Source organism: Eumetopias jubatus, unplaced genomic scaffold (assembly GCF_037043125.1).
Source record: "Eumetopias jubatus isolate StellerSeaLion01/CBP00866 unplaced genomic scaffold, mEumJub1_p1.0 scaffold_17, whole genome shotgun sequence".
Taxonomy (NCBI): Eukaryota; Metazoa; Chordata; class Mammalia; order Carnivora; family Otariidae; genus Eumetopias; species Eumetopias jubatus.
Genome location: NW_028274823.1, coordinates 6,025,064 through 6,038,245, shown reverse-complemented (window position 1 = coordinate 6,038,245; position 13,182 = coordinate 6,025,064). Strand labels below are relative to the sequence as shown.

The window sequence follows — 13,182 nt, the reverse complement described above, 5'->3', positions numbered from 1 at the left end:
GGAAAGAAAAGAAGAAAATCAAGGATGCCTAAAATACACCAAGAGCACCTGTTTCTTAAAACTGTTTCATTCTGCTGATTAAAGAAATAAAATAAAAAGGAATGAACTTCAGAAAACGAAGATCTCCTTGAAAACTGTGTTCACCAGGAATAGGAATTCCATGATATCGCTTCTTAAATTCAATTAAAATCGCCTGAAGATTTAATGTTCTATAACATGATAAAAACCAGGCAGGTCAACCCTGGAAGATATTCACGTGTCCACCAATGGTCGGGAGGTAGGGGGGTCTTTGCACCTCAGAGTTCAAGCGGAGTATGGTAGGTGCAGAAAGAACTCAAACCCAAATGTTTGCCTTGAGTATACCTTACCTGGCCTCCCTCCTGTCCCGGATGCTGGGTTCTTTCCAGGACAGCCTGCAGCCCGGTAGGGGGCAGGGGACCTAGGGGCCAGGGGGAGCAACTGTCTCTTCAGGATTTTATCTCCCCATTTCCAGAGTCACAAGCTTGCCCTGGGGTGCAGCATGGTCCTGGCCATCTTCTGTTTACCAAGAAGAACAGAAGGGCAGGGCCCAGCAGGCCCAGCGCCTGGCAGCCTGCAGCCTCGGCCTTGGGCAAACCCTGCTTCTCCAGACGCAGGCTGCCCTGCTTTCTGGCCTTGCCCTCCAATCCAGCAGAAGGGCTTTCTAACTCCCGTCTTACCTGCTGAAACTTTCTGTGTGTTCCCTCTTCTCCCGAGACAGAATCCCTATGCCTCAGCCTGGCCCCCGACGTCCTTCGCGTAGCTCGATTCCATACTCCCCCCACCCTGTGAACATTCCTGCTAGGGTCTGAATGTTTGTGTCCCTCCCACAATTCATGTGTGAAATCCTAGTGCCCAACAGGATGGTTTTAGGAGACGGGGCCTTTGGGAGGTGATTAGTGGGTTGAATGTCCTTAGAAAGAGACCGCAGAGAACTCCTGGCCCTCTCCTGCCCCCTGAGGACACAGCGAGCCCGTGCTATGAACCCGGGAGCAGGCCTTCACCATATGCCCGTCAACACCTTGATCTTGGACTTCCAGCCTCCAGAACTTGGAGAAATAGTGTCTGTTGTTTAAAAGTCACTCTATGGTGATTCTGTTATAGCAGGCCAAATACACGAAGACGGTTCCCTGCAGGGGAGCCTAGATTGTGGGGTCTTGTAGCGAGCACACAGGCACGCACTTGCCCCCGGTGGCTTCCCACTGCCCCTGGGCCCTCTGCTCCCCTTGCTAGTAGATTCCTGTCTTCCTACCACAGCTTCTCTCTAACTCATGGGTTACCTCCGCCAGCCCGCTACTGCTGCGAGGTTGCATCCCTCCTGCAGAAGCCCCTGCTCCTGGAAACCCTTCCCCTGTTCCCCTGTGCCTCTCAGCCCTGCCTCCTCTCGGCAGGGGGCTGGGGGGCTGCAGGGAGCACAGAGTGTCCCAGAGTGTGGGAGGGGAGGGGATTTGAAGTGGGCACATGAATGAACGCTTCTTTCTTAAGGTAATTAGGCTTTTATTTTTAGTTACTTTCCTCTTACCCCAAGTAATACTGCTTCTCCTTTTCAAAAACATCTTACATTTTTTTGATTAAAGAAATATTAAGCAGGGCACTTGGGTGGCTCAGTCGCTTGGGCATCCAGCTCTTGGTTTCTGCTCAGGTCATGATCTCAGGGTTGTGAGATTGAGCCCCGCGTCGGGCTCTGTGCTCAGTGGGGCGTCTGCTTGTTCCTCTCCCTTTCCCTGCTTGTGCTCTCTCTCTCTCATTTTAAAAAAATATTAAGCAAATAACAGCACAAGTGGGGCTGGGTGTGGCAAAAGTCCTCAGGGTGGCAGGAGCGGCTGTGATTTTATAATCCATGGCCCCAGTTTCTGTCCTCTCTTGCCACTTATGCCTTTCTCTGGAGCTGTTTCCTTGGCTGTGGTCCTCCAGACTGTGGTCCCAGGAGCGGGACATCCCTTGGCTGTGGCTGTGTCCCCAGGAGGTGCACTGGGCCTGGCAGGCAGTGGGTACACCATGCACACTTCCTGCCCTGAGCTGAGCCCCGTGTGCTCCCAGACCCTCCACTGGGGCTAAGATACAGCTGGCTTGGCCCAGAGGCCACTTCCTCATTGCCTGTGGTCCTGGTCGTTGGATGACAGCCAAGGGACAGGGTGTGTGGGCCTGCCTGCATCTGGCTGTGGCCCTGCCTCAGAGGTTCTTACCCACTCTACCGCTGAATTCTGCTCCCCCAGGGAGGGGCTCCGCAGGGCCTGCTCCAGGGCCCAGTGCTTGTTGCTGAATGTGCTCGAGGGGTCCTAGGCTTGTCCTCTCCCCAGAAGGTCTGGGACTGGGCCTTCCATGATGCTGAGCCTCAGGTGGCTTGTGCAGGTTCAAAGAAAAGGTTCGTTGGATGGGTCCTGCCCCTACTGTCACTGAGCTGCAAACTTGCACAAGCCAGATGGCCTGGTGCACAGGCCAGGGACGCGAGCATGTAGCCCTGACAGTGCACGCTGAGAGTGACTCCTGCGGCAGCCGGCAGGGAAGCTGAGTCACCCATGTATTCACTCACTCATTCATTCATTCAACAAAATCTATTAAGAATAGTAGCTAACATTTTTTTGTAAAGGTTTACTTATTCGAGAGAGAGAGAGAGAGCACGCAGCACAAGAGCAGGAGGGGCAGAGGGAGAGAAATCTGAAACAGACTCAGTGCTGAGCGTGGAGCCCAATGCAGGGCCTGATCTCACGAGCCTGAGATCAGCCCTGAGCCGAAACCGAGAGCCAGCCACTTAACGCACTGTGCCCCCAAGGAACCCCAATAGTAGCTAACATTTAGCGCACGCTCACTGTGCTCCGGACAGTGAACAAAGTGCTTTCCGTACAGTTATCTGCCAATGAGAGGCTGTAATTAAGTGAAATAATGCACGAGCTCAGTAAGTGCTGTCTGCTTGTATTATTATTACTCTCATTTCACTATTATTAGCCCCAGGTGCTAGGCTCTGCACAGAGGATGCATAAGGCTCCCTCCCAGCCCGTGGGGCAGTCACAGATAATTACAGGATCAGGTAATTCTGAGTAAATGCTGTCTCAGAGGGAAGGGTTTCTGTGAATACTATTGAGGGAGTGACCACTGCCTGGAAGATGAGAAACCTCCCCTGGCTGACCTCTGACCCGGGCTGGGAGGGCATTAGTCCGTCCCGGCCAGAAAGAGAAAGGTGTGGGGATGCAGTACTGGCTGAGGAAGGCTTCAGTTTCGGGCAACTCTATCCGTGCTTGAGGGCAAAGCAAGTGTCCAGGGACTTGGAGAGAGTAGGTGTGGTTGGGGCCGGGTGGAGAGTGGTGTGGACCCTGAGAACATTGGGGTAGCACTGTGATTATGGGGAGCCGGTGCAGGTGGGCTGGGGTGTGCCCGTGGGGTAGGTAGTGAGCTGGGAGGTATAGTCTGGGTGCAGAGGCAGCCCCAGCAGGGTTGTCCTAGGCCCAGGCCACACCGGGCTGAGAAGAGCCAGCAGGCTACCCCCGCAGGGCCTGGATCTCCATCCCGTCGTGGCACCAGGACACTGACCACTGCCTCTTCAGGCAGTTTGAATTTCACTCTAAAGACACATACAACTGTGTCTAACCCCTTCCAAGAGGACAGGGCTGTCCACTTGGTCTAGCAGACCAGGTGGCCCTTATGTGGCCTGGGCAATGGGAGTCCACAGGCTTCACTGTGTGCCTTCAGGCTTCTAGGACCTGGAAGCAGGGAGATCCAAGGAGCACCAGTCCCTGAGGACTAGAAGTCTGAGGGCCTGGCTGCAGCCTCTGTCAACCTCCTGGTCTGCAAGGTAAGCATAAGAACAAGGCCTGGCAGATCCATATAGCTTGGCTGCCATAGTGGGTCACATAGTTAGAAGTCTGGGGTCTGATGTTCAAATGATTGGGTTTAGTCTTGAGTCTACTGCTTTCTACTGTGAACTCTGAGCACATTCCCAAGAACCTTTAGGAGCCTCAGTTTCTTCTTCTATAAAATGGGGATAACCATAGCACATAACGCATTGGTTATCACAAGGATTAAATGCTCTTGGCCCATCAGTGGGAACATTCTCAGTAAATTGGCTGTTAACTGTGCATGTGTTTAATTTGTGAATGTCAAAACTGTCAAAGACTTCCCAAACTCATCACCCCCCCTTTCCTCTTAACTAGTTCTCTAGATCTAGTTCCTCCTCTCCCCAGTCCATGTGCCCTCTGCCACCAGAGTGAGCTTCCTAAGGCACAGGTTTGGATCGTGCTGGCCCCTTGGCTTGGCAGGCACAGCCCTTCCCTGCGGACCCCATATCCTGCCCCCACTCTTCACCCAGCCCCCATTCTCCAGTCCCAGGCATGGAGCACCTTCCCTGCCTGCGTTACTTCTCACATTGTTCCTTTTTGCCCAGAAGGACATGTCACTGTCCCATCTCACCTTCTTCCCAGAGGGTCACCTCTGCGTTTGCTTTCTCTGACTCCTTCAGGGAGCACACATTTCTTTCTTCCAGACACCGCTAAGTCTCTGGCGGCAGGAGAGAGAGAGAGAGTGTGTGTGTGTGTGTGTCTGAGCCCCAGACGGACATCCCTGGAGCCCCCACAGCAAGCCTTCTGTAGGCTGGTCCTCACCTAGGCTCCCCGGTGGCGGCTAAGAAGGACGGTCTGGGCCAAGGGATCAGGCTGTGGGGCTCAGAAGAGACAGTGCTGCCGCTGCTGTTTCAGTGTTGGATGGCAAGATCAAGACCCTGGGGCAGGGCCGGCCTTCAGGGCTGCAGCCCATATCCCGTGCCTGGCTTTCTGGGTGACTCTGGGTGACCAGCAAGTCGGTGGGAAGCCTCGGCAGCTGCTGTGCAGGGGACTGCCACAAGCCAGGGATGGGACATTTATTCTCATGGTCCTGGAAGCTGCAAATCTGAGGTCAGACTGTCGGCAGGTTGGGTTTTCCCTGCGGCCTCTCTCCATGGCCACTTTCATGGCCTTCCCTCGGTGCACATGTGTCCCTGATGTCTGTCTGTGTGTCCAGGTCTCTCCTCCAGTAAGGACTCCAGTCAGGATGGGTTGGGGCCGTCCCTAATGGCCTCATTTAACTCAATGATCAGTTGATTGACTGATGTAAGTATGGTTAACATAGGGTTATATTAGTTTCTGGTGTACAGTATACAGTACAATATGATTCAATATTCAATAATTCTACACATTTCTCATCTCATAAGTGTACCCTTGATCCCCTTGATGTATTTCACCCACCCCCCTACCCACCTGCCTCTGGCAATCACGTTTGTTCTCTGTATTTCAGAGTCTGTCTTTTGTTTGTCTTTTTTCTTTGTCTCTCTCTCTCTTTTTTAAGATTTTTATTTATTTATTTATTTATTTATTTTTTTTGTTTATTTATTCATGAGAGTCGGAGAGAGAGAGGCAGAGGCAGAGGGAGAAGCAGGCTCCCCGCCGAGCAGGGAGCCCGATGCGGGACTCAATCCCAGGACCCCGGGATCATGACCTGAGCCGAAGGCAGACGCCTAACCATCTGAGCCACCCAGGCGCCCAAGATTTTTATTTTTAAGTAATCTCTACACCCAACGTGGGGCTTTAACTTACAACTCCGAGATTAAGAGTCTCATGCTCTACTGACTGTGTTAGCCAGGTGCCCCTGTTTTGCTTTTTAAATTCGTGTATGAATGAAATCATATGGTATTTGTCTTTCCCTGACTTATTTCCCTTAGCACAATACTCTCTAGATCCATCCATGTTATTGCAAATGGCAAGATTTTGTTTTTTTGTGTTTTTTTTTGATGGCTGCATGATATTCCATTGTATGTATATATACACACCGCATCTTCTTTTTCCATTCATCAGTCGATGGACACCTGGGCTGCTTCCATGTCTTGGCTGTTGTAGATAATCCTTTAATAAACCCAGGGGTACATCTATCTTTTTGAAGGAGTGTTTTCATTTTCTTTGGATAAATACCGAGAAATGGAATTATTGGATCATATTGTAATTCTATTTTTAATTTTTTGAGGAACCTCCACACTGTCTTCCACAGTGGCTGCACCACTTTGCATTCCCAACAACAGTGCACGAGGGTCTCTATTTCTCCACATCCTCACCGACACTTGTTATTTCTTGTCTTTTTGATTTTAGCCATTCTGACAGGTGTGAGGTGGTATCTTGTCGTGGTATTGATTTGCATGTCCCTGAGGATGGATGATGTTGAGCATCTTTTCATGTGTTTGCTGTTCACCTGTCTGTCTTTTCTGGAAAAATGTCTATTCTGGTCCCCCGACCATTTGTAATGGAATTATTTGTTGTTGTTGTTTTTTGTTGCTGAGTTTGTAAGTTCTTTATATATTTTGGATATTAACCCCTTATTGGATAGATCATTTGCAGTATCTTCTCCCACTCAGTAGCTTGCCTTTTTGTTTTGTTGATGGTTTCCTTTGCTGTGCAAAAGCTTTTTATTTTGGTGTATTCCCAATAGTTTAATTTTGCTTTTGTTTCCCTTGCCTCAGGAGACATATCTAGAAAAATGTTGCTAAAGGCGATGTCAGGGAAATTATTGCTTACGTTTTCTTCTAGGAGTTTCATGGTTTCAGGTCTTTAATCCATTTTGAGTTTATTTTTTGTGTATGGTATAAGAAAGTGGTCCATTTTCACTTTTTAGCATGTGGCTGTTCAGTTTTTCCCAGCGCCATTTGTTGAAGAGTCAGTCACCTTTTTTTTTTTTTTAAAGATTTTATTTATTTGACAGAGAGAGAGAGTGAGCACAAGTAGGCAGAGTGGCTGGCAGAGGCAGAGGCAGAAGCAGACTCCCTGCTGAGCAGGGAGCCCGATGTGGGACTCGATCCCAGGACCCTGGGATCGTGACCTGAGCCGAAGGCAGACGTTCAACGGACTGAGCCACCCAGGCGCCCTCAGTCACCTTTTTAAAGGCCCTCTCTCCAAATACAGTCACCTTCTGAGGTACTGGGGGTTAGGGCTTCAACAGACGAATTTTGGGGGGCACAGTTCAGTGCATAACAGTGGGTCCCCAAAGGATAACCAGGATGGTGTTGTGCAAAGAAAGGGGGGGCAGACAAACCCAACAGATGCCCACTGTAACTCCTGACCACCTCTTCACAAGGCCAAGACGCTCCTGTCCCATGCCCACAGCAGCAGTGAGCATGTGCAGAACCAGAAACAGGAAGGGGCTCATCGGAATAAGTTTAAAAGAGGCTGAGAGAATCCCAGAATTCCCCAGATAGAATAGGGTACCTTAGAGATATCTACCACCAATCCCACCATGACCATAACGGCGCCCATTGCTGGGCACTTCTTCTGACCGTATGGTCTCAGGGTTTTTTTGTTTTTGTTTTTTTCTCAGTATTTTTTGTGTTTTCCTCTACATTTTTGGGTACATGGAGCATATTGACAATACTGCTTTAAGGTTTTTGTATCTGCATCTGTTACTACTGATGGATATTTTCCCCCTGGTCATGGGTTATATTTTCCTGCATCTTTGCATGCCTGGTCACTTTTCGTAGGATGCCAGGCATCATGACCTTTTACATTGTTGGGTGCTGGATTTTATTGTATTCTTTTACATAGCATTGAACTTTGTCCTGGCGCTATTCAAGTTACTTGGGCTCAGTTTCATTCTTTTGAGCTTGTTTTTCAGCTTTATTATGGCCTAGAGCAGCCTTTAGTTTAGGGCTAATGGAGCCCCACTACAAAGGTGTGATCCTTTGGAGAACCATACTTGTCCCAGTCTATATTATGAGCTCTTTGTACACTGCCTGGTGGGAGTGCTAACTACCGTGTGAGCTCTGGGAATTATTTGGGGCCTGTTACTTTCTACTCTTATTTTCACAGCCGACTTCATGAAGTTTTAATCCACACAGGTATAGTATTCAAAGACCAAAGGCAGCCCTTTTGCAGACCTCTGGGATTCTCTCTGTGTGGGCAGCCCCATCCTCCTGGGTACTCTGACCCTCAAGTCCTAGCAGCCGTGGCTTCTCCGAACTCCACTCTCTGTCTCCAGTGAGTGAGACCCCAGGCTTGGGTGAGTCCCCTTTCCCGTGCTACAGCCCCAAAACTGCCTCTAGGAAGCCAGCCGGGCAACTGTGCTGACACACTCCATTCATTTTCCTTCTATCAGGGATCACAGTCCGGCACCGCCTAATATCTGGTGCCTCAAAACCATTCGTTCCTCCGGAGCCCCTACCAGCATTCAGCCCAGCTTCAGTTATCTCATTAAATCTTCACAACACCGTAGAAATCAGACTATTATTTTAAAGACCAGCAGCCAGCTAACTTCCCCAGAGTCAGATAGCTGCCAAGGTCTTGGCCACCATGTCTGATTGATTCTATGACAACTATCCTGCACCGCTGGAGGACCTTGAGGTTCATGGATGGGGCACCATGAGAGCATCAAGGCTCCATGGGCAAGGCCTCGGCTGCCTTGCTACCCAGATCCAGGGCTCCTTTGATTTCAGGACACTCCGTCTCCTGCAGGTGTCCTGGCCCCCAGCTCCAGAGCTCACTTCTTTGTGTACTCAGTGTGGGAAGGACTGCTGGTGTGCATTTATATTCGTAGTGACATTTGCCCCCAAGGCACATTGGTGTAGCAGGGCAGCATCCTCTACTGAACAACATATTTGCTTTGCAGAGCTGGTTGAAGTTTAACACCCAGGGTCTGCCTTCATAATCTTCACGGAGAATGCTGAGCAGCGCACCTGGGGGGCAAGGCAGAGGCTGAGCTGTCTAAGTGAGGCCAGTCCAGGCTACTGTTTCTCAAGTCGGGTTTTAAATCTCAAGCCCTTCCTTTCCCCCGTTTTGACTTTATTTTATAAAAAATTTCAAACATATAAAAAAAGTAGAGGTGAAACACTCATAGACCTATCACCTAGATTGAACAATTTCATCTTTTTTTGCAGTATTTTGTCTTATTTTTAAAAAAGATTTTATTTACTTATTTGAGAGAGAGAGAGAGCATGAGCGGGGAGGAGGAGAGGAGGAGAGGCAGAGGCAGAAGCAGACTCCCCGCTGAGGAGGGAGCCCCGATCCCAGGACCCTGAGATCATGACCTGAGCTGAAGGCAGACGCTTAACCAACTGAGCCACCCAGGCGTCCCTTTTTGCAGTATTTTAAAGTAGGTGATGAACACAATGACAGTTCACTTCTAAACACTTCAGCATATATCTCAAAAATACAAGGGCATTTTTCAACATAACCACAATACCATGATCACATCTAGCAAAATAAATAATAATTTAAAAATATCATCGGAGACTGGTTCATAGTTAAAACCGCTCTTGTCTTTAACATCTTTTAGAGTGCTTTTTTAAAAGTAGTATGCCATCAACGGTCATATTTCTTAAGTCTTTCAAAATCTAGAATGGTTCTTTCCTATCTACCCATTTTTTTTCCCGTAATATTTTCACCTATTGACGACACCAGACCAGCGTTCTATAGAAGGTCCCACCTTCTATCTTTGTCTGACTATATTTCACGTCATGTCATTTAACTTGTTTCTTGATTGTCTCTGTAAACTGAAGTTTAGGTGTAAAGTCCTGAATATACCTTTTCTGTGCTATGTCACCTTGTGCACTGTGACCACATGCCTGGTCATCTAATACAATGTGGATATCTGCCACTGGCTCAAAGGGGCAGCAACTAGATGCCTCACTGCAAGACCACGTTCCTCCCCTTTCAAGTGACAAGCAGTCTGTGGTCAAGCCCCTGTTGAATTGCATCAAACCCCCACATCCAGGTCCTGTTCTCATCTGTATCGCCCACCGCAAATAAGTATTTCCCCCTAATCACTGTGCTTTCTGGCATCTCCACTGGGCAAGATTTTGCTAAATATACCTCCTGAGTTTGTACTGTAAATATGGAAATTTTTTTCAAAGTAAAGACAATTTTAAGTTTCAAAATTGAAAACTGTGATATAGATTATGACATTTCATGGCTCCATCTCAAGATTCTGCCATATGTTGAGGAGGTCACTAGTCTGAACTCCCACTGATGCTTAGGACTGGGACATCTAGGAACTCCAGCCCTTGGGCAGATCACACCTACAAGCCCAGCACAGACCTAAGTCCTGCATGAGGCCTGGCAGGTGTGGCTGAGATCCGTGGCCCAGGCATGCAGACTCAGGAGTTAAAAATGCCAACTGGCCGCAACATGCAGGGCTCCTGGAACTGGAGGTGTAGTCAATCCCTAGCTCATGTAACCACAGGGCAAGGAGCCAGGGCCATGGACTTGACTTCGAACCACAAGATGAGACCACTGCTGGAATCAGCCCAGGAATGCTGACAAACCTCAGAGCTGCAAGAACTGTGGCCACATGTACAACATCTCAGCCAAGCTCGGGCACACTTTGCAAGAATGGGACCAAGGCCTCCGTGTCTCAAACACATGGTCCATGGTCCATCTGGAGTTCTCCAGTTCTGATTTAGAGATTCATTTATATGACAGTCTTACAAAAATATACAATTATGTATTTATTTATATATTCAGTGGGTCACCTTTATCAGAGCACAAGTGGCCACTGTTCTAGAAAATGTGAACCATGAGGTTATCAGACAGAGAACCCGGAGGCAGCATCAGAGGAGGAAGCCAACCATAGTTACGGTGCCTTATGTACGTAGTCACATATTCTCCTGTGATCCTCAGGAGAGCCTCATGAGGTTGGTACTATTACGCCTAGTTTATATGTGGGAAGATCAGAACCCTAAGGCTCAGAACAGAAGAATGACCAGAAATGGAAGGGAAATGGCTAGCTCAGGCCTCCTGGGTCTGCGTGACTCTGAAGCCCCTGGTCTTTCACTTACAACACCCATCTTCCCCAATGTATAGCCACACAAGCAGAATTGAAATTAAGCATAAAAGAGAAGGTAAGTATCACCAAAATTTGTTTACCAGGTTTTCTTTGCAGAATCAGAATTACTAGCAAGACTCTTCGTCTGCAGACTCATTTGGTGTCCCTTTCTCATTTTTCCCTATGCTTTGGTCTTTCAGTTCCTTGAGGGATGTGTTCCTTTCTACCCCAGGGACTTTGTACGTGATGTTTCCGCAGCCGTTCACCTAGTGAGTTTCTGCTTGTCCTTAAATATTGGGTTTATGTTGCTTTCTCAGGGAAGTCCTTCCTGACCTGGAGGAGCCAGGCCACCATGTCACTTGTCTTGGGGCACCCTCCTGCTCCTGTCCAGTCCCTTCACGGTTGCTTCTCTTGCAAGTGGTCAGGGTCACCGGGCCATGGGTTCAGGGTCTGAGCCCCCGAGGTTTCTAATTTCCACAGAAGGCTTTAAGTGCGTGCATGAAGCCACATGTGATTGGAGCCCAGGCCCCTTTCCTCTGTGGGACTGAAGTTCTTTATTAGTAGAATAAGGCCTGTAACTTTCTATGAACCTGTGGTTGATAGCCCATGAACTCTCAAGTCACACCTTACCCTCTTGTATGCAGCAGGTTCTCTCATACCCACGCAGACTGAAAGGCTCCTAGGGCGTTCCAAAGCGTACTTAATCTGCATTCTGGGTGGAATGCTGAGGCTTCCCTGGCTCAGAGTGGCCCCAAGGGCAGGCAAGGGCATTCTCTATACTGAGGAACAATGGCCCACCTGGCCTTCCCTAGGCCCTACTAGCTCCCTTCCCAGCCCTGCCGCCCAGTGCCCTTCCTACCCCATGGAGCCTTTCATCGTTTTTTACCTGCCTTCCTCCAGTTCTTGAGGGCTCCCAGCCCTACTGCCATTGTCACTGGGGGCATGAGAGAGGACAGCCACTTAATATTATTCCGAATTGACTCCACTTACTGAGCATTCTGAGATTTCTCCTTCCTCCTTTTCTTGGTTTTAAACTCTTACTCCTTTCTGACATTATGGTAAGAATACATAGATGTGTTAAGTTTTTCCTTGGAGAATTCTGAAGCGCCAGTGTACCTGGTGTGGAAACCCCGAGGGTCTGAGAACTCACCTACAGGCCGAAGACCACGTTCCAGGGAACCCCTGCGCGTCTGTTCCACGCCTGACCTGAGCCTTCCTTTCCCAGCTCGCTCCTCTCCCCACTTCCTCTCTTCCCTTCCTTCACACACTGAGTCCTACTGAACCAGCAGAAGTTTCTGCGAGCCCGAGGAGGATGAAGTCCCTGGGCCTCGGCGGGGCTTTTCTTGCCTCTCCCTCCGGGCTTCTCGGGGTAACTGCCCTCATTCAACACTCAAGCGAGAGGTCACTTCCCCGGGAAGCGCTCCCTGACCAGCACCGCACCACCCCTTCCTGCCCACCCGCCCTGGGCGTCCCCCCCCAAGCACGGAGAGCTAACCCATCAACGTGGAGGTACTCTGCTCCGCACCAGCGGCCAGGTGCTCAGTTAAAGTCTGTCTCCCTAGTGAGAGGACCACGTGCTCGGGCAGGCTCCGTCCAGAGAACCTCCGGGTTTGCTCCGCTCCAGGACGCCCTACACCAAGGCGGAACCCGAGTCCGCCGTCTGAGCCCCGTGCTGTGCAAACCCCAAGCTTCATACGTCTCCTAGAGCCCCCCTCGCCCCCCTCCGCCCAGGGCGCCCCCCTCTCAACGTGGGACAGCCGGGGGGCCGGGGACTCCGCGCAGAGGGAGCGGCCGCCGTCCCGCGGCACTGTCCCCCGGGGGGGGGGGGGGTCGTCCCGCGGGCCGTGCGCGGGAGACACAGGCTGCGGCGCGCGGTGCCAGACGCAGGGGCAGTGCTCACAGGCCCCGGGCCGGCCCGCCTCTCGCCGGCGCTCCCGGCCTTTCCCATCCGGCCCGCGACGCTCCGCCCGCCCCGTCCCACATGACACCGCCTCCGCCGCAAACTTTTTCCTCCTCATCCTGTCGCGGCTCGAAAGGAATGGAAAATGGCGGCCTAGGCGCGGAGTTTCCTGCCCGAGCGGCGGCGGCGGCTCTCGCGGCGGCGCCATGACGCGCTGGGTGCCCACCAAGAGAGAGGAGAAATACGGCGTGGGTGAGCTCCGCGCGCCCCACTCCGCGCCCGGCCGGCCCGACCTCCCCGCGGCGCGCGCTCCGGAGGGGCGGCGGGGCCGGGCGGGGCGCGGCGGGCGGGCGGGGGCGCCGGAGCCTGTTGCCGCCGGCCCGGCCCGAGTGCCCGGCGCCCCCTCCGGAGCGCGGGCGAGCGGGGCTGGGGACGCGCGGGGGCGGGCCGTGTCACTTCCCGGGGCGTCCCCCCCCCCCACCGCGCCACCCCCCCCGCCA

General features: G+C 51.1%; 1 protein-coding gene across 3 annotated transcripts in view; it reads left to right on the top strand.

Moving 5' to 3' along the window:
- Positions 1–12,812: 12,812 nt before the first annotated feature.
- DOCK1 (dedicator of cytokinesis 1) overlaps positions 12,813–13,182 on the top strand; it is a 493,587-nt gene continuing 493,217 nt past the window's right edge. For all 3 annotated transcript variants that reach the window (XM_028119986.2, XM_028119987.2, XM_028119985.2), the window contains exon 1: positions 12,813–12,934. In XM_028119986.2, the coding sequence (XP_027975787.1) occupies positions 12,889–12,934 (46 nt within the window). In that variant the 5' untranslated portion in view covers positions 12,813–12,888. The remainder of the gene's footprint in view (positions 12,935–13,182) is intronic.